Genomic DNA, 20,314 nt, shown 5'->3' with positions numbered 1-20,314 from the left:
TTTGAAATGTGTCATAGTTTTAGAAATATAGTGCTTTCAAATTTGAGACATTTAACATGGGGCTCAATGGCAGCTTTATAGGCACTCAAAAATCACATTCACCTAGAAACTCCATTCACACTTTTTATTATTCAGCTTACTGTGGAGACACATGCTGGAAGTTTTTACTTTGAAATGTTTTGTAGTTTCTGAGTTATTTAACTTAAACGCCCAATGCATTCTCTATGGCAATAGCACAAACTTTGGCATGCTACTAGTCCTACATACTTAAATATCCCATATCGTACGGCATACTATAGCACGCCGTTTTTCATCATCTTTTTTTTAAAACGATGGGTTATAGCCCATGTTTTTTGAAATTTTGAAAAAGAAAGTTAGCCTCGTTTCTCATCATTTTGGACCATGGGCTATAGCCCATATCGTACGGCATACTATAGCGCGCCGTTTTTCATCATTTTTGAGGATTTGAAAAAAATGACGAAATGACAAAAACGATGGGTTATAGCCCATGTTTTTTGAAATTTTGAAAAAAAAAGTTAGCCTCGTTTCTCATCATTTTGGACCATGGGCTATAGCCCATATCGTACGGCATACTATAGCGCGCCGTTTTTCATCATTTTTGAGGATTTGAAAAAAATGACGAAATGACAAAAACGATGGGTTATAGCCCATGTTTTTTGAAATTTTGAAAAAAAAAGTTAGCCTCGTTTCTCATCATTTTGGACCATGGGCTATAGCCCATATCGTACGGCATACTATAGCGCGCCGTTTTTCATCATTTTTGAGGATTTGAACAAAATGACGAAATGACAAAAACGATGGGTTATAGCCCATGTTTTTTGAAATTTTGAAAAACAAAGTTAGCCTCGGTTCTCATCATTTTGGACCATGGGCTATAGCCCATATCGTACGGCATACTATAGCGCGCCGTTTTTCATCATTTTTGAGGATTTGAAAAAAATGACGAAATGACAAAAACGATGGGTTATAGCCCATGTTTTTGAAATTTTGAAAAAAAAAGTTAGCCTCGTTTCTCATCATTTTGGACCATGGGCTATAGCCCATATCGTACGGCATACTATAGCGCGCCGTTTTTCATCATTTTTGAGGATTTGAAAAAAATGACGAAATGACAAAAACGATGGGTTATAGCCCATGTTTTTTGAAATTTTGAAAAACAAAGTTAGCCTCGTTTCTCATCATTTTGGACCATGGGCTATAGCCCATATCGTACGGCATACTATAGCGCGCCGTTTTTCATCATTTTTGAGGATTTGAAAAAAATTACGAAATTACAAAAACGATGGGTTATAGCCCATGTTTTTTGAAATTTTGAAAAAAAAAGTTAGCCTCGTTTCTCATCATTTTGGACCGTGGGCTATAGCCCATATCGTACGGCATACTATAGCGCGCAGTTTTTCATCATTTTTGAAGATTTGAAAAAAATTACGAAATGACAAAAACGATGGGTTATAGCCCATGTTTTTTGAAATTTTGAAAAAAAAAGTTAGCCTCGTTTCTCATCATTTTGGACCGTGGGCTATAGCCCATATCGTACGGCATACTATAGCGCGCCGTTTTTCATCATTTTTGAGGATTTGAAAAAAATTACGAAATTACAAAAACGATGGGTTATAGCCCATGTTTTTTGAAATTTTGAAAAAAAAAGTTAGCCTCGTTTCTCATCATTTTGGACCATGGGCTATAGCCCATATCGTACGGCATACTATAGCGCGCCGTTTTTCATCATTTTTGAGGATTTGAAAAAAATTACGAAATTACAAAAACGATGGGTTATAGCCCATGTTTTTTGAAATTTTGAAAAAAAAGTTAGCCTCGTTTCTCATCATTTTGGACCGTGGGCTATAGCCCATATCGTACGGCATACTATAGCGCGCAGTTTTTCATCATTTTTGAAGATTTGAAAAAAATGACGAAATGACAAAAACGATGGGTTATAGCCCATGTTTTTTGAAATTTTGGAAAAAAAAGTTATCCTCGTTTCTCATCATTTTGGACCATGGGCTATAGCCCATATCGTACGGCATACTATAGCGCGCCGTTTTTCATCATTTTTGAGGATTTGAAAAAAATTACGAAATTACAAAAACGATGGGTTATAACCCATGTTTTTTGAAATTTTGAAAAAAAAAGTTAGCCTCGTTTCTCATCATTTTGGACCGTGGGCTATAGCCAATATCGTACGGCATACTATAGCGCGCAGTTTTTCATCATTTTTGAAGATTTGAAAAAAATGACAAAATGACAAAAACGATGGGTTATAGCCCATGTTTTTTGAAATTTTGGAAAAAAAAGTTAACCTCGTTTCTCATCATTTTGGACCATGGGCTATAGCCCATATCGTACGGCATACTATAGTGCGCCGTTTTTCATCATTTTTGAGGATTTGAAAAAAATTACGAAATTACAAAAACGATGGGTTATAGCCCATGTTTTTTGATTTTTGAAAAAAAAAGTTAGCCTCGTTTCTCATCATTTTGGACCATGGGCTATAGCCCATATCGTACGGCATACTATAGCGCGCCGTTTTTCATCATTTTTGAGGATTTGAAAAAAATTACGAAATTACAAAAACGATGGGTTATAGCCCATGTTTTTTGAAATTTTGAAAAAAAAAGTTAGCCTCGTTTCTCATCATTTTGGACCGTGGGCTATAGCCAATATCGTACAGCATACTATAGCGCGCAGTTTTTCATCATTTTTGAAGATTTAAAAAAAATGACGAAATGACAAAAACGATGGGTTATAGCCCATGTTTTTTGAAATTTTGGAAAAAAAAGTTATCCTCGTTTCTCATCATTTTGGACCATGGGCTATAGCCCATATCGTACGGCATACTATAGCGCGCCGTTTTTCATCATTTTTGAGGATTTGAAAAAAATTACGAAATTACAAAAACGATGGGTTATAGCCCATGTTTTTTGAAATTTTGAAAAAAAAGTTAGCCTCGTTTCTCATCATTTTGGACCGTGGGCTATAGCCCATATCGTACGGCATACTATAGCGCGCAGTTTTTCATCATTTTTGAAGATTTGAAAAAAATGACGAAATGACAAAAACGATGGGTTATAGCCCATGTTTTTTGAAATTTTGGAAAAAAAAGTTATCCTCGTTTCTCATCATTTTGGACCATGGGCTATAGCCCATATCGTACGGCATACTATAGCGCGCCGTTTTTCATCATTTTTGAGGATTTGAAAAAAATTACGAAATTACAAAAACGATGGGTTATAACCCATGTTTTTTGAAATTTTGAAAAAAAAAGTTAGCCTCGTTTCTCATCATTTTGGACCGTGGGCTATAGCCAATATCGTACGGCATACTATAGCGCGCAGTTTTTCATCATTTTTGAAGATTTGAAAAAAATGACAAAATGACAAAAACGATGGGTTATAGCCCATGTTTTTTGAAATTTTGGAAAAAAAAGTTATCCTCGTTTCTCATCATTTTGGACCATGGGCTATAGCCCATATCGTACGGCATACTATAGCGCGCCGTTTTTCATCATTTTTGAGGATTTGAAAAAAATTACGAAATTACAAAAACGATGGGTTATAGCCCATGTTTTTTGATTTTTGAAAAAAAAAGTTAGCCTCGTTTCTCATCATTTTGGACCATGGGCTATAGCCCATATCGTACGGCATACTATAGCGCGCCGTTTTTCATCATTTTTGAGGATTTGAAAAAAATTACGAAATTACAAAAACGATGGGTTATAGCCCATGTTTTTTGAAATTTTGAAAAAAAAAGTTAGCCTCGTTTCTCATCATTTTGGACCGTGGGCTATAGCCAATATCGTACAGCATACTATAGCGCGCAGTTTTTCATCATTTTTGAAGATTTAAAAAAAATGACGAAATGACAAAAACGATGGGTTATAGCCCATGTTTTTTGAAATTTTGGAAAAAAAAGTTATCCTCGTTTCTCATCATTTTGGACCATGGGCTATAGCCCATATCGTACGGCATACTATAGCGCGCCGTTTTTCATCATTTTTGAGGATTTGAAAAAAATTACGAAATTACAAAAACGATGGGTTATAGCCCATGTTTTTTGAAATTTTGAAAAAAAAAGTTAGCCTCGTTTCTCATCATTTTGGACCATGGGCTATAGCCCATATCGTACGGCATACTATAGCGCGCCGTTTTTCATCATTTTTGAGGATTTGAAAAAAATTACGAAATTACAAAAACGATGGGTTATAGCCCATGTTTTTTGAAATTTTGAAAAAAAAAGTTAGCCTCGTTTCTAATCATTTTGGACGTGGGCTATAGCCCATATCGTACGGCATACTATAGCGCGCAGTTTTTCATCATTTTTGAAGATTTGAAAAAAATGACGAAATGACAAAAACGATGGGTTATAGCCCATGTTTTTTGAAATTTTGGAAAAAAAAGTTATCCTCGTTTCTCATCATTTTGGACCATGGGCTATAGCCCATATCGTACGGCATACTATAGCGCGCCGTTTTTCATCATTTTTGAGGATTTGAAAAAAATTACGAAATTACAAAAACGATGGGTTATAGCCCATGTTTTTTGAAATTTGGAATAAAAAAGTTAGCCTCGTTTCTCATCATTTTGGACCGTGGGCTATAGCCCATATCGTACGGCATACTATAGCGCGCCGTTTTTCATCATTTTTGAGGATTTGAAAAACATTACGAAATTACAAAAACGATGGGTTATAGCCCATGTTTTTTGAAATTTTGGAAAAAAAAGTTAGCCTCGTTTCTCATCATTTTGGACCATGAGCTATAGCCCATATCGTACGGCATACTATAGCGCGCCGTTTTTCATCATTTTTGAGGATTTGAAAAAAATTACGAAATTACAAAAACGATGGGTTATAGCCCATGTTTTTTGAAATTTTGGAAAAAAAAGTTATCCTCGTTTCTCATCATTTTGGACCATGGGCTATAGCCCATATCGTACGGCATACTATAGCGCGCCGTTTTTCATCATTTTTGAGGATTTGAAAAAAATGAAAAAATGAAGAAAAGAAATCCGCAATTTCCGCAATTCCGCAATTTGACAAAAACGATGGGTTATAGCCCATGTTTTTTCCGCAATTTCCGCAATTTCCATTTCCGCAATTTCCGCAATTTACCAAGAGACTTTGGTCTGACTGATGCAGTGGTCTAATCAGTCTTTCAGTAGACATTCCATGTTCAAGTCCCATTCCTCCTACAGCTCAATGCTGCAGTCATTTGAACTTTTCAAGGCTCGAATGAAAAAAGAAAAACTCAAAAGCACCAGGAGACATGTGCTGAATGCCCAAAGGTGCCTTGGCTCAATGGTGTGGTGCGCTTGATCGGTTGCCTCTGCTTAGCTGGCCATCTATGTTTTTACTATAACACCCCCACTTTATTTTCTGGAAACCACAGGGAGGACACAGCCTTCTCCGTGCTCACCGCTCATGCATCGATGGGTTATTTTGCCAGCCGCCATTGGTACCGGCCAATTCACACTGCTTAGTTATAACACACTGCTAATAATCAGAACACCATCTTCCAATATCTAAAAATCACAATATCAGTTTGCTTTAGGTAATGAAATGAAATAATTTTTTGTATTTTTTTAATAAAGATTTTTGTATGCCTTTCTTTCAGCAGGATACATTACATTGAGTATTTTTTTAAAGCGCTCCTTCAACACTAAACACAGTTTTCATGGTCCAAAAATGTGCTGCTTTGTCCATTTCAGAAATGGAATTTGGTCATTGCTTTGCAGTGTTCATTTTAGGAATTCAGCACTGGTAGAAAACAAACTGATTCGCTGAAAGGTAAGTGCCACTATTTCAGAAATTCGGTACAATGGAAAATGTAACTAAATTATATTAGGCTATTAATGAGAATGGTGGAGATTACAAAAGGGTTACACAGTTAAGATATGTGCACTGGTCCTGATTCAAAACCATTAGTTGTAAAGTAATCATGTTGTATTACTCTGATGAAGTCATCAAAATGATCATATTTTTCCAATTCTGCAGTAATCTGTAACAGATACTTGTGAAAATGTAACATTTCCAAAGCTAAGAACACAGAAGTTCAGCAAAGCAACAATGTCGGCTCCTGCTGGTACAGCTGTTTGCAAAAGGCAAAAATAAGGAAATACAAATTTATCTACAGTTCTACACAGTATAATCCTCTGCATGAGTCAAAATAATGTTTACATTCTAAGGGCTTGTAAATCTGATATTTTCTGCAAACATTTCCCCCAGAATACGGATGCTGGGGTTTGGGGCAGAAACCTCTTATTTTTACCTATTGTGGTTTTTTTTGGGTAAATTTGCACCCTACTACAGCGTTCGCACAGCGTTTTGAGCTTGTAGATCTGCTGCTTTTGCTACTTTTTGGTTTGAAGGCTGAAAAGCAACAGTTTTGGACGGTTTCCACCCGACAGAGTCGATATCTTCAAGATAATGTTTTGTGCGGTAGCTTGAAGATCAGTATTGGTTGTATAAATTTGGCATTATTTTAAGACCAAGGATTATACTCTGTACGATACATTACCAGTGGTGGAAAGTAAGAAGTAAGAATATTTACTCAAGCGCAACACCACATGGTGTTGTGTGGTTTGAATGTGGTTGAAACAAACAGGGTGTGTGTGTGTGTGTGTGTGTGTGTGTGTGTGTGTGTGTGTGTGTGTGTGTGTGTGTGTGTGTGTGTGTGTGTGTATGTGTGTATGCGTGCGTGCGTGTCTGTCTATCACGCGTACAGCCAGTGGCTGCTGCTGTCCTCCCAGCAGTGCAGTTCGTTGAGGCGGAACCACAGTGCAATCTCCCTCTGAGCGCTCTCCACAGAGTCACTGCCATGGACCACGTTCCTGCAACACAACAGTATTGATTATATTTGGTCCTTGACATGAAAAGGAACCACTGGTCTAGAGTGGGTTGGGACCCATTTGTGGGTCGCGGACACATTTTTATGGGTCCCTTTCAAAACATTTTCAAAAAACATTAATTATTATTTTCAGTAATTTCATGAAGAAATGAAAAAAATAAAATCTAAGAAATTCTATAAATTAGAAAAATGTTTAAGAAGTAGTGAAAATGGCCCAGGCGGTGGTGTAACCGTCTGGGCACCCGACTGGTGATCCAGTCGCAGTGTGCCGCGGGTTCGACTCCCGAGCCCGACACGTCCTTTACTGCATGTCATCCCCCCATCTCTCTCCCGTTTCCTGTCAGCCTACTGTCTGTCCCTTATAAAACCAATAAAAGGCGTAAGCCGCAAAAAAATATCTTAAAAAAAAAAAAAAAAAGTAGTGAAAACAGCTGATCTACAAGTAGATCTCTAATTTTCACTAGTTTGGGTCCCAGGCAAACGTCAAAAAGAATGTTTGGGTCTTGAGCTAAAAGGTTTGGGAACCATTGGTCTACTCTCGATAAGACGGTTTAAGTGGTTCAATTGGTTACTGGTGGTGGGTGTCATACCTGCCCACTTCGACACCGTAGTCTCCTCGTATGGTTCCAGGCGATGAGTCTCTGGGGTTGGTCTCTCCCAACATCTTGCGAGACATCTTGACCACATCCAAACCCTGCCACACCTGCAAAACGCAAACATATACGTGAACAACACCCACAGCTTATCACGAACTGAATGTTTCTTTCACAATATGCTGACCTTGAAATGTATTTCTTAAATGTGTTTCTGTAAAACTAAATAATAGAAATAATTGCTAAGTGTAGAGTGTTTGTTCAATAACAGGGAGTTTCCCCATCTCTCCCCCTCAAAGATAATATTTTCAAAATGTTGAGCGGGTATTTTAGCAATTTTTTTGCTATTTCAACAGATTCATTTATATCGTCTCTCTCGGGTGGAAACCTCATACTGTATGGTGTTAATTTAAGAAAAATACACAAAAAGTTAGAATATGGAGATAAGAGGTTTCTGCCCGTCACCAGCGATATATAAATCGAAACAATTTATGCAAAATAATTGCCATTATGTATCTCAAATAATCGCGATTGTGTGACTGGTGGGTTTTTAGTCAATCATGTACTGTAAGAAGTTGGACATAGAAAAGGCCCATCAAACGAGGGCCACTCATTAAACAGTTTAAGTTCACAGTTCAATGAGCTTAAACTGTGAAATTCAACAATTTAGCGGGAATTGTAGATTTGAGCCAAAAAGCATTATTTTATACTTTGGCTATTAAAAATAGCTGATATACAAGCTCTCATGGCACGTCACTTGGTCATTAGGACGAAGGCTCATTGTTCCGAAATTACTAACCCTATCCCTAACCCTAACCCTAACCATAATCCTTAAACCGCAAGCACGGGAGCAGCGCATGTTCAGGACTTTGGTGTTATGGGCAGTCCCCGCGTCATGAGCTTGTAGATCTTCTATTGTTGAAGAATGGTGAACATTTGTGCAAATCTGTATAAATATTGTGAAAATAGTATAATAATAATAATTTTCTTAACTCAAATCTTTGCTTCTGGGGGTCCCTGGAATGAAATATTATAACATATAATACATATAATTGTGGACCTGAAAATGTTTGAGCCACCAACAAATGTCTTCTAAAAGGTTTCAGAAAACCCTTTAGAAGACATTTGTAGAATTAGCCTGTGGTCCTAATGGGTTAAACTCTACGCTTGGTAACAATACACAAGTGTGTGTGTGTGTGTGTGTGTGTGTGTGCGTGCGTGCGTGTGTGTGTTAGATCTCACCATGGCAACAACAGGCCCAGAGCTCATGTAGCGAATCAGTCCACTAAAGAAGGGTTTTCCTCTCAGCTCCCAGTAGTGTTCACGTAGTAGATCCTCAGAAGCCTGAACACACACACACACACACACACACACACACACACACACACACACAAATTATAGCATATCGCATATAACTATAAATGCACCAAGTCTCTGTACATCTGTACGTACGTCTGTAATCCACATAACTCGAGAAACGTTCACCTCACTCACTTCAAGTTCGACACACGCATTCCACCCCACCACAGGGGGTGCGGTGCCCCACTGCCCGGTGTCAGTCGGACCCATGGTTGTCCAGAACCGCCCCAAAAAGGTCTCTGCCCGGGCTCTGGACCTGCTCTCCATATGGAGCTGTCCTGTTCATTCTGACCTCTGCATAGACTCCATATTTGGGCATGCCTGACAAAGAACTGCATCGTTCCAAGTAAGTCAGAGCCCAATGGCACCGCTCTAGAGGCTCTGGACAGGGCCCAAATTAGCCAATTGATCACACCTGATCACTCTTGATCTCCATATAGGGAGCTGGCCTGTTCTGACATCACAATTATGTTATTACATCTGCATAGACTCCATATTTGGGCATACCTGATAAAGAACTCCATATATGGGCATAAAAGGCACACTGTGGTGGGGCATTTCCAAGTAGGCCAGGGCACTGCTCTAGTTATAATTGAATATTCAAAAAGAGTTTTTACAGAATCACATGACACATGAATCGCCAGGATCCTCCTGGATGGCTTGATTCTGAATAGACATAAATATTTTTTGAAATCTCTGTGGGAAAAATGAAAATGGGGTCTGGAACGATGGCAGCAGAAAATGCCCTATTTCTGTATAAGGTAGGGAAAAAAAGAAAAAAAAATAGATTACTCATTGATTGTGGCTCTGGCTGAAACTTATGTAAAACATTTGTAACAATTGAATCACTTAATGATCAATTTTCAGATGGGGCGGGTACATGCAAATGTTTGACAACTATTCATGGTATTCCTGGCCGATTACTGGGTGAACTTGAGTACTACAACACAACAGGGGTGTAAAGTAACTAAGTAGGCATGGTACTCAAGTACTATTTTAACTTGAGAAAAGGGACATTTTGAGTGAGTACTTTTACTTGTGGTACTTTTAAGTACATTTTTAATGGCGACAACTTTGTACTTTTATTCAAGTACATTTTTAATACGGGACGTCTACATGTAACATGGTTAATTAATCTATTTATCCTGCAAGGTTTTTTCCCTTTCAACCCATATTTTGAAGAGCCAAATATCCGCAACCAGATGTTACGATGACGTAATGGTGTGTGTGGTGTCTTGACCAGTTGTTCTCTCGCCTGGTGCAGAAGAAATCCGACCGCGAGTATCACAGCGCCTGCTGTCGGTCGTTGAAAAACGACATTCATTGCGCCGATTTGGAGATACAGGCCATTGAAAGCAGCACATATTGTGCAAGTGGATGCGTGCGCATTTTAAAATGGCCGTGTCCACTGTCACACTTTACACTGGGATGCTAACAGGAGAGAGCTATCGATTCGATCCGATCAAAACATGGATTAAATAATATAAAGCCTAGAAAACGTAGCCTACGGTTCTGGCGGGTTGCTAGACTAAAGCTTATCTAACGTTACTATGTTTCTGGTGGGCTTCGTGTTAAGTAAAACATGTGAGTACTTCTTCCATCACTGCCACACACTGATCCAATACTGTACCTGCAGCAGTTTGAGTCCCACCAGTTTGAAGCCCTTCTTTTCAAAGCGTCGTATGATTTCGCCCACCAGTCTCCGCTGTACGCCATCTGGCTTCACAGCGATGAAGGTGCGCTCATTGGGCCCGGTCCAGCCTACAGGCAAAACAACAACCCATGTACAGTACTGTAGTACATTAGGAGGGGGGCGGTGGTTCTCAAACTTTTTCCATGTCAAGGACCTTGAAAATGTTTTGATATATTCAAATACTTTCTTTCTTCATAAATAGCAGATATACAAGCTCATAGCAGGGCACAAAGTGACGTGCTATTTGTGTTTATTGTTAAAGGGCTGCTACTGAATAATCACTATATCAACGATTACTCAGAGCTTTCACCTTTTCTCACAAAACATAACTTATAATAAATGTAATTTTACCCTACCTTTAAGTCTGCTATAGTTGATAATACTGCTTATTAAATGCTTATTAACTTCACCTCCGGTAGATCTGTAACCCCACAATGGTGTAATCAGAGACAGGGACTGACTAATCCAAACACAAGCAGATGGTATTATTATAAAGGATTTAGTAACAATGGCTGATTATGGCTCAGATATGAGCTCTGTGTTACAATGTGCTACAATAAGGGAAGCATCGTGGCACTGTGACCAAGAGTCCCCCGTCCCCGTCCCCCGGTTCAATAATATGAACTCTTCACTGACTGTACTGTACATATACTGTTTTTTTCTTACTGCTTGTATTATTATTGTACTGCATTGGACTGATGCCAACAGATGAATTCCGTTGTACGTGTGTAACAGTGTTCAATGACAAAATAAAATCCATCCATCCACTGTGCAGAGCCCCCATAAATGATGCTGCTGCTAGTTAGCCTGGCATTGGTCTCATAACGTGGATTCACTTACACGTTCCTCCCCAGAGTCCCTACGCGTTCGTGAATCCACGTTATACTTATGAGTCTGGCCAATGCCAGGCTAGCTGCTAGTGTGCATGGTCATACATTGATTCAAACCAGTGGAAACATTGTTTGGGACTTTAGGTTCAGTGGTGGGTTAGGTGAGGTCCAGTCTCTCAAGACAGACTGTTGAAGAGGGCACTGTTTTTCCTTTGTTTTGCCAATGGGTTCCCAGAGCGGGTGGTCAGTCTTGACTATAATTTCAATGTATGCATTAATAGGCAATAATGAGAGACTACAGGGCAGCGCTCTGTGGATTCGTCTGTATCTTGCAGCTGGCAATGGGGTCCGAGTTTGCAGCAGTTCATTGTGTGTCACAATCAACCCCATATTTGTTTATTCACAACGAAGCTCACATATTATGCAAGCTTGTATGCATGCCTATCTTAAAAATGTTTGAAAAATGTTGAATGATTTAGATTTGATTGGGGGGGGGGGGGGGGGTTCTAGTGTACTGCACTAGACGCTCTGTCCTATCTAGAAGGTTCTAGTTCTAGTTTGTCTCACCATCAGTCTCCTCCTCTGGCTCTGTCCAGACTGTCCGTGCGCGTATTACAGCCAAATCCTCCAGTTCGTCTACTAGGCCTACATCATTGCCTACTAGGCCTACATCATCGACTACTAGGCCTACAACATCGTCTACTAGGCCTACATCATCGACTACTAGGCCTACATCGTCTACTAGGCCTACATCATCGTCTTCTAAGCTTACATCATCTATGTCTGACATCATGGTGCGTCCTGTCCTGTCCCAGCACTGCCAGTATCCAGACTGACAGTCTGAATGCTCTGACACCAGAACAGTAGCAGAACGGCAGCAGGTCTAACTAGCTGCTGCATAAGCAGTGTTGCCATGTCCTCTTATTATAAGCTACTTTTGGGCTTGTTTCACTGTAAACCATGTGGACATGGTTCTCAATATATTTGCATGTCAAGGACCCCACATTATTTTGGCTAATTGTCACACAATCTGGGAAACCATCAGGAATAATAATAAAATAATAATCTGTCTCTGCATTCAGGCTTCATCTGTCTAACACTGTGTGTTACCACCTCACATGAACACTTAATTAAACTAAGTTTAACGTGCTCATGTGGCCTAGTTACTTATTTATTTTAGGTTTATATTATGGCTCGTTTTCCTAGACCTTGGTTGCTTATTTATTTCTCTCACAAAATCTGGCAACGCTGTACATAAACTATTAATAGGATGATGATGATGCGTCACTCATTAACACTGAACAATACAAAGTTGGATTAGCTACAGCTCAATGCAGATGGTCGTAAAAACAATCTAGCTGGCACACGTGTCAAAGCCAATGCCATCACCATGTTAAATGTGCAGTTATTTTTTAAACAAGAAACAATAGTTCAGCAGCTCGAGTTGACCAAGTTGTGGTCGATCGATGCTCACATGACGCGCCGGCGCGGAACTATGTATAGTTTTGTCAAAAAACACAAGGGTTATTCACTCACTGCACTCTTCTCATTTGCACATTTAGACGGGTAAAAAAAGGAACGCTCACAAACACATGCAGTGTTTTCAGTTTGCAGGCGTAGTTGAAAGGCTACTATCCAGTAGCTTCATCCCGTCTGTCTGCCCCAAGTTCAAATGACGTACGAGTGTCTGTCTGTCTCCAGCATGTATAAAGCATGGAATGTGATGAGCAGTTTTAAGTAGATAGATCGCCAGCAGCACTACTAACCTGTCTGAAAAATGTTCGCAAATATGGTCAAAACAAGACAGATCATGATTGCAATGTGCAGGAGCAGTTGCCGGTGTCTCCTCTCCACTCTAGTCTCTCTCCAGAGTCCACACAGACATCCAAGGAGGAAAAGGAATTAAATGGGTTGTCCGCGCGAGTTGTGCGTGACTCGGCGCGCACGCTGCTTAAAATGTGGCCAAAGTAGCCTACAGGCACGAGCGCGCACACGTAGGCTAATTGGCAATTGCCAAATGTGTCCAACTAAGTGAGAGAAGTTAGAGAACGTGTGAATTATGCATGTCTAGTCTACTATACAAACAAAAGTTAACCAACTGTAACTTCGATGTCACCCTGCCATTAATTTAACATGCATGACATTTGTATTTGCTCCTCTTTATGGAGGGATTTTTTCTACCACATCTCATTGAGGACTCCTTGATTGTAATTTTGCTTGATTTCTTGATTTGGTATCAAACTCCCAAAATTCACCAGAACCACAGGACATTACATCTACACCACTCTGTTAGTGTCTGGGGGAGGACCCCCTCTTGGGGGGTTGTGATCATGCACTGACCACAACCTATCTTTGTATGTATGATAAAAGATAGGATATTCACCATTAAGTAATTCATGGTTGTTTCTTTATTTACCCAGGGTAGTAGCTGAGCACCATTTTCAGCAACGCCCATGCACACACAAGCATCCGGCAACAAGGGCGCACTAACCTTTAGGCCACCACTGTCCCCGTTTTTAATATGGGGTTATCAAATACATTTCTGTAAGCCTACTTTTAGCTTTTTAATGGATTTTGCTGCGTCAGTTTTCCGAAAAATGTGTCCAGTGTGCAACCACCTTAAGGGTAAGTGATGTTTTTCGGTCAAAACAAAAAGGTTTGTGTTAAAAAGTTACCACTATATTCTGATAATATTCATATATAGTGTTTAAATAAGTCTTCCTATCTCCTGCATATTTCTTTGTGTGATCACTTTCAATTTCACTTGCGAGTTCTCTTGGACTGGGGGCTATTGTAAACTATTTCAACAATGGTTTGACTTCCACACCATAAAGAACAAATCTTCAAAGGAGTTACACCCTCAAAGCTGCTCATACTGGTGATATGATGCATCACATTTAACATTTACAGCATCACACACAAAGAAACCATGACAAAAAGACATCTGCTTGTCATGATAAGATGGCATAGTTTACGTTCAGCCATTATTTAGTAGGAAAGGTTTTCCAGAGAACAAAAGTGCACAGTAAAATCGTTTGAGCACCACTGATATAGCAATATATGTTTTTCAGAACAGTTTACTGTTAATACTGTATTCTAACTGTTTATTTTTTATCTTTGGAACACAATCTACATAATGTGTGTTAATTTACTGGTCCGTTTGGTTCCATTTGTATGCTCTCAGAGTTACAGACCCTTAAGGGTCCACTTGGACAACCTGGTGGTCCCCGGAGTCGACGTTAAGCACCAGCATTTCAGCAGAAAGTTGCATCTATCGCAAACTCATCACATCATAAGGACGGGATATAGGTTGAAAATCTATTGTGACGTTTTGCTTTCAACACAGACAATTTCACTGTGTAAGTATAATAGAAGTACTAATAGAATGATTTCTCCTAGTATCAACAAAGAATGGCAGCCTTGCTAGTAAATGGCTGAACACGGTTGTTTGCTGCTCCGTTGTTGTGTCCACCGTCACACAGCAGTTCCCTCCTCCTGCCTCCGCCTCTCTTGTTCCTGCCTTTCGAAATAGTCTTTACTGAGCAGGACATCCCTCCGTAGCGGCAGGGCAGGCTCCTCGGGTGGCGCACTACCGTCTTTGCGCCGCAGAGTGGCTAGCATCATGGCGCGGAGAAGGGGAGGGTATGGGACGTAGCGCACAGGCGGCTCAGGGAGTGGCTCAAAGTCTGTGAATTGCTGCTCTTCGTGTTTAGGCACCAGTCGCCAGTCGTGGTACATGACCTTTTCCACCTCTTTGGCCTCACTCTCCTGTTTTCCTATCAAAGTGCACAGTTGGGGAAGAGGGTTAGCACAGGCACTTGTTGCCAGGGAATGTGTAATTGTGTATGTGTTTACTCTGTAATGCTACAACATGATTTGAGAATGAATCTAAGGTGTAACATTTTCAATGAAGTTGAAATGCATTAGATTAATAAAGTTAAATAGAATCTCCAACTATTACCTTTATAGGTAAGAAATCCCCATGCTGTGCCATGGTCCAATTTCTAAGAGCAAAGAACAGAGCAAAAGAGTCACATGCACACATTTTTCATTTACTCATCATAAATCTATATCTAAGGGTTAAATTAACACTCAGGGTTATTACAGTGTGTATATTGGGGCTTAAAAGAAAATGGTATCAAATGAGGGTCCGTGGCCAGTTTGTCTATCAAACGGAGTGTCCGTACACTGGATCAAGTTCCAAAAGTATTATTTCAGTTACATACTATCATACATGGTGGCCCACTGACAGAACTGATGACATCACTGAGCAGTGGTCTCCTGGTCACCTCAGTACAGTGAGCACATCCACTAAAGACAGTGGCTACGAATAAATACTTCAGAATAAAATACATCCGATGTAATGTTTTTTGCCGCGAGTTTACATGGGAAATGGTCATTCCGAATGAGTGTTTATATGGAGAAGTGATAGAAGACATGATACATGTTAATTCACGTGAAACTACGCCATCTGTTGGACACATAAAATATAGGCAGTTCATTCATTGTGACTGTCTCAACAATACAAACATGATATTACAGACGAAAGACGATACTTTGAAATCCCATCATTTCATTCCGCAGTAGCTTTGATGCTGCTGGTTGGATAGGGGCGGCGCGGGCATATATGTTTAGTGTTTACCGTCTTTTTTTCCCCACCCGCTGCGGCTCCGCTTCTCCGCTGGGAAGGTTAATCATCTCGTTTTTATTTGTAGGCCTACTAGTAGTAGGCCTACAAATAAAAACGAGATGATTACCTACTACTATACTTTGTATCTACAGCACGGCCAGGGCACGCAACGCAACACTGATGATTATTATTGTATCGGGTCGCTCGTTATTTTTGAGAGAGAGAGAGAGAGACCGTTGAACACACACACACACACACACACACACACACACACACACACACACACACACACACACACACACACTGTGACACACACACACACACACACACACACACACACACACACACACACACACACACACACACACACACAGATCAGGGGTATCTCATCTGCTGCTGCTCCACGTTTTTTTTGTGGATTTCGGATCTGAAAAAAGGAACGAAATAACGCGCTCTATGTGCAAACTCCTCGGCGCCGACGGCGCGCCTTGGATATGAGCGCCTTGGAGCATGCTCAGAAAGACCAGAATTAATTTACATCCGAAGCAGTGTATACATAAGTCAAATTTTCTTTCAATCGCATTGAAAATCGGAGTAATCCGGCCAGTGACATCGGAATGGTTTTTAGATCGCATCGAGCGTTTTCATTCGGATGTAAGTTTTTGTAGGTGTTTACATAACAACGTTTAATAGGATTGAACTTCTATTCGGAATGAAAAGGGGATTTAACTGCTCATGTAAACGTAGCCAGTGTGATTCATTCATTCAGACCAGCCTGTCTGTCTGTCTGCCTGTCTGTCTAGCTGCAAAGAAAACATTGGCTGAGGGAGTTTATATAGACCTCTGTCCCCCTCTAGTGACCATTCGTAAACACAAACGGTCACAATATTCTTTAGAAACATACCCGCTGTTGATAAAATATCCAAATGTCAATCCTTAACCTTTAACCCATTTTGGGCGGGAACCCCTTTTGGTGTTAGCATTATGTTATGCTTTAGCTATTGAAAAATAGCAGATCTACAAGCTCGTAGCACGGCACCGAGCTTGTAGGTCTGCTATTTTTGAAAAATCGAAGAGCATAGCTTTTTCAGAAAACTGTCATTTTCAAACAGACATTTTTAGAATCTGATCTCAGGTCAAAATGGGTTAACTTCACTAAAACTATGCCTAAACCTAACCTTAAGCCTAACCTCACAAACACATTTGCATTTAATTACTTGCGCAAGCAGAGTGCGCAAGTAATAATTTCGCCCGGTCTCTTCAACGTGACAGCCGTCAACCACATTTCTGTGTAAGCAAATCTGTGCCTGGTTTGCTGGGACCAGATTACACAGATGACCATTTCTCTTACGTCATCATTGAGAGCTAGCCATACACAAAATTGACGGCTGTCACTTTTTGGCACCAAGTAACCACAGTATACTGCTAATCAAATTACAACTACATACTCTATATAGTATATGTATATGTATACTTCTGTATACTGAGATGTGACAGTTTACAGCGGTCGAAAGTACTTGCGCGCTCTGCTTGCGCACTAGTTGGCCATTTATGGCCTACTAGTGTGCAACAAGCAAGTATGCACTCGGCAGAGTGCAGTTCTAGTTTACTATATTTTCAGGCCTTCAAATCTAAGAAAAATATTTAGAGATGGGGGGTCGGCAGCCAAATACATAAAATTACATTGATATAGCAACATAACATTTTCAGAAAACTGTTAAGCCCTAACCACATGCCATGCAACATGCAACTCCATGCAACTACTTGCAACCATTATTCCCAATGGCAGTTGCAAGGAGTTGCATTGGTATGGTTTGTTTTGTTGCAAGGAGTTGCGAGTAGTTGCAAGGAGTTGCAGCTGGTGTGGTTTGGGCCTTAGGATTGAGAAAGCATTTGTAGAATGGGCCATATAGGTCTTAATGGGTTAAGATAGTCACCTCTGCAGTGTAGTCCACTTTGACTTTGGTGATCTTCCAGTAGCTGGGCTCCGTGTGGTCTGCCAGCCAGGATTTGCGTGTGAAGAGGCGACCCACTCCAAAGAGCCTAAGACCTGCAAGTAGGCGTTCAATAGTTCATGAAACTAAATATATTTAATCAATTATAAAATACAATCTTCAATAATTTTGTAAAGTAACCGATTAATGGACGATTGCTGTTTTTAGGCATATCATTATAGAAAAAGAAATAATCTTACATAGTGAAAATATCAGATCTACAAGCTCACCGAAACAGTTCAGAAACCCTCCTACCAGTGATATCGATGGGGGGGGGGGAACTAATCTATGAAGCCAATATAATCTGCAAACTTTCTATTCCTGACTAGTTGGCATGGTATAATGGCCATAGTTCTAATTACAACTACAAATCAAAATAATAAATGTGTTCGGGGAAAAAAATTAAATAAATCGGCCTAACGATGATGTCACTGGTAGGCATGTTTTCTGAAGTGTCCACAGCCTTCCTCTGAGAAACGGAGAAAAGTAGAAACATGGTATGGGACCATTTTAGTTTTACCAAGACCAAAGTTGTTATTTTATGGAAAGAATAACCACTAACTTACTAAGAGAATAAGCGCTGGTCACATCCTTACCTGCAAGAAGGGAGAAGAGGCGGTTCTCCTTGCGCACATCCTCCCAGGCCATCACAGGAAGCATCTTCCCAGTGAGAGGACGCCTCATGGTCTCATAGTCCAGGGCGTACTTCTCAGAGTCCCGAGGCTTGTTCTTCAGCGCACGATGCGCACGCACCCTGGCGGCAAACGCCGCTATCAAACGGAGGCGCTTCTTTTTAACCATCGTTGCGGTATCCTGCAAGTCGTGTTGTGATGGGGGAAATGCGTTAACCACTTAACCCTTAAGATATATCGTTGCTGTCGGGGCAGAAGCAAGCTTGTCAGAAATATCCTGACACGTGAAAGGGTCTCTCTCTCTTGGTGAGAGCTGGTCAAGGCACTTGAAGGTTGAATGCGAATATAGCCTTGAGAAGTGGGCATCAGGGAGATAGGCGAAGAGCGGAGGAAATAATGCTTGCATCTGAAGTCAACCGTTTATAGAGTTTGGCATCTTGTCACGATGCCAGTCGGCTAAATCCATATATGGATGGATACATTGGCTGCATGATGTCAGCACTAAATGTCTCTGACAGTCTCCATCAGTGAGGTCCATATATAGGGTTTGTGATGTCAGACTTGGATATGTTAGTAAGATATGTCAGGTATCTTCATATGGAGTAAAGATATTCAGTAGCGACCTATCAAATACCCATAATGACGTGAAGGTGAGTGAAAGCCTTCATTACAAGTCTTTTTTTGCCCCAATCCCAGAATAGGTATATCTCGGACATGGGCCCCACTCTTTTTTGATCTATCATGTGGTCAGACTGGGCTAGACGTGATCAATTGAGTTGATCAAAAACAACCATTAACCATTATTGTTAGCTGTGTTTCTCTCCATTAAATGTCCTTAGATAGTCATATTTGTAATTTGACCTATGCAATCATTCTTTGTAAGGTTTTATTGTTAGATTATTTACTTATTCTATGCTTGGAATATTCTAATTGGCAGCTCCAGCTCATATAAGACATAAAAGCAATGTTGGTGGCACTGATGACGGAAAATGGGCCGCTGATTATGTGCCTGGAAAAGGTTGCCCAGTTGCTCATACGGAACAAGTTCGATACTTCAACATTTTGAATTCATTGAATCATAAAGAATGAAAATAAGTGAGCATCCTCCCCATCATGCTCCACGGGCACGGTGTTCTGTTGGTCAGTGTCGGAGTCTTTTATACAACACCGCTAGCTCTGGACCTCTGGTCCATAGCCTTACTGCAACACCGACGCTTCCCTGGGGTAATTACACTGTGTGGTATGACTGACATGTATACAACAAAGAAAGTAAAACATCGGTTATATTTATACCTGGAATTATGTTGCTGTGCAAGAATCTGATTGCTTGACCTCCGGATTGCAGATTGCACACGACTCACAACTTCCGCTGGTGCTTCGGGCAAAGTGTTCCGAGTGGAATCGATGTATTATTTTATTGTTCCGCTTAGGTTTGATTGAAGTATTAATTTATAGATTGGAGAATTACAATACATTTAAAGCACAACTCAATACAAAAATGTTAACTGTGGTGTGAAGCATACTGTACATCTCCCTCGAAATAAAGCTTAAATAATGGTTCCTCCTAAGACTTTTACTCAAAACAAGGCTTATTTAGAATAATTCCACATCACAGCTGTGTTTTTAAGCCACTCATTTCAATTAATATACAGTGTATTCATATTAGTAGGCTACCATGACAGTTGCCCTACTACTGTATAACCGCTGTGCTGTAAATG

At 40.2% G+C, this 20,314-nt stretch overlaps 2 protein-coding genes across 2 annotated transcripts; both read right to left on the bottom strand.

Annotated features, from left to right (window-relative positions):
* Window positions 1-5,604: 5,604 nt before the first annotated feature.
* nme3 (NME/NM23 nucleoside diphosphate kinase 3) lies at window positions 5,605-13,218 on the bottom strand. Its single transcript, XM_080775757.1, has 5 exons — window positions 13,107-13,218; window positions 10,448-10,578; window positions 8,701-8,802; window positions 7,456-7,568; window positions 5,605-6,848 (listed from the first exon to the last, which is right to left on the bottom strand). The coding sequence occupies exons 1-5, from the start codon at window positions 13,150-13,152 to the stop codon at window positions 6,731-6,733; spliced, it is 510 nt and encodes a 169-aa protein (XP_080631883.1). The 5' UTR covers window positions 13,153-13,218; the 3' UTR covers window positions 5,605-6,730.
* Window positions 13,219-13,733: 515 nt separating this feature from the next.
* mrps34 (mitochondrial ribosomal protein S34) lies at window positions 13,734-19,977 on the bottom strand. Its single transcript, XM_080776872.1, has 5 exons — window positions 19,890-19,977; window positions 18,561-18,777; window positions 17,908-18,020; window positions 15,302-15,344; window positions 13,734-15,116 (listed from the first exon to the last, which is right to left on the bottom strand). The coding sequence occupies exons 2-5, from the start codon at window positions 18,763-18,765 to the stop codon at window positions 14,815-14,817; spliced, it is 663 nt and encodes a 220-aa protein (XP_080632998.1). The 5' UTR covers window positions 18,766-18,777; window positions 19,890-19,977; the 3' UTR covers window positions 13,734-14,814.
* Between the last annotated feature and the right edge of the window lie 337 nt (window positions 19,978-20,314).

Source organism: Protomyctophum bolini (assembly GCF_963924005.1).
Source record: "Protomyctophum bolini genome assembly, chromosome: 11".
Lineage (NCBI taxonomy): Eukaryota > Metazoa > Chordata > Actinopteri > Myctophiformes > Myctophidae > Protomyctophum > Protomyctophum bolini.
This window is presented reverse-complemented; position numbering and strand designations above follow the sequence as displayed.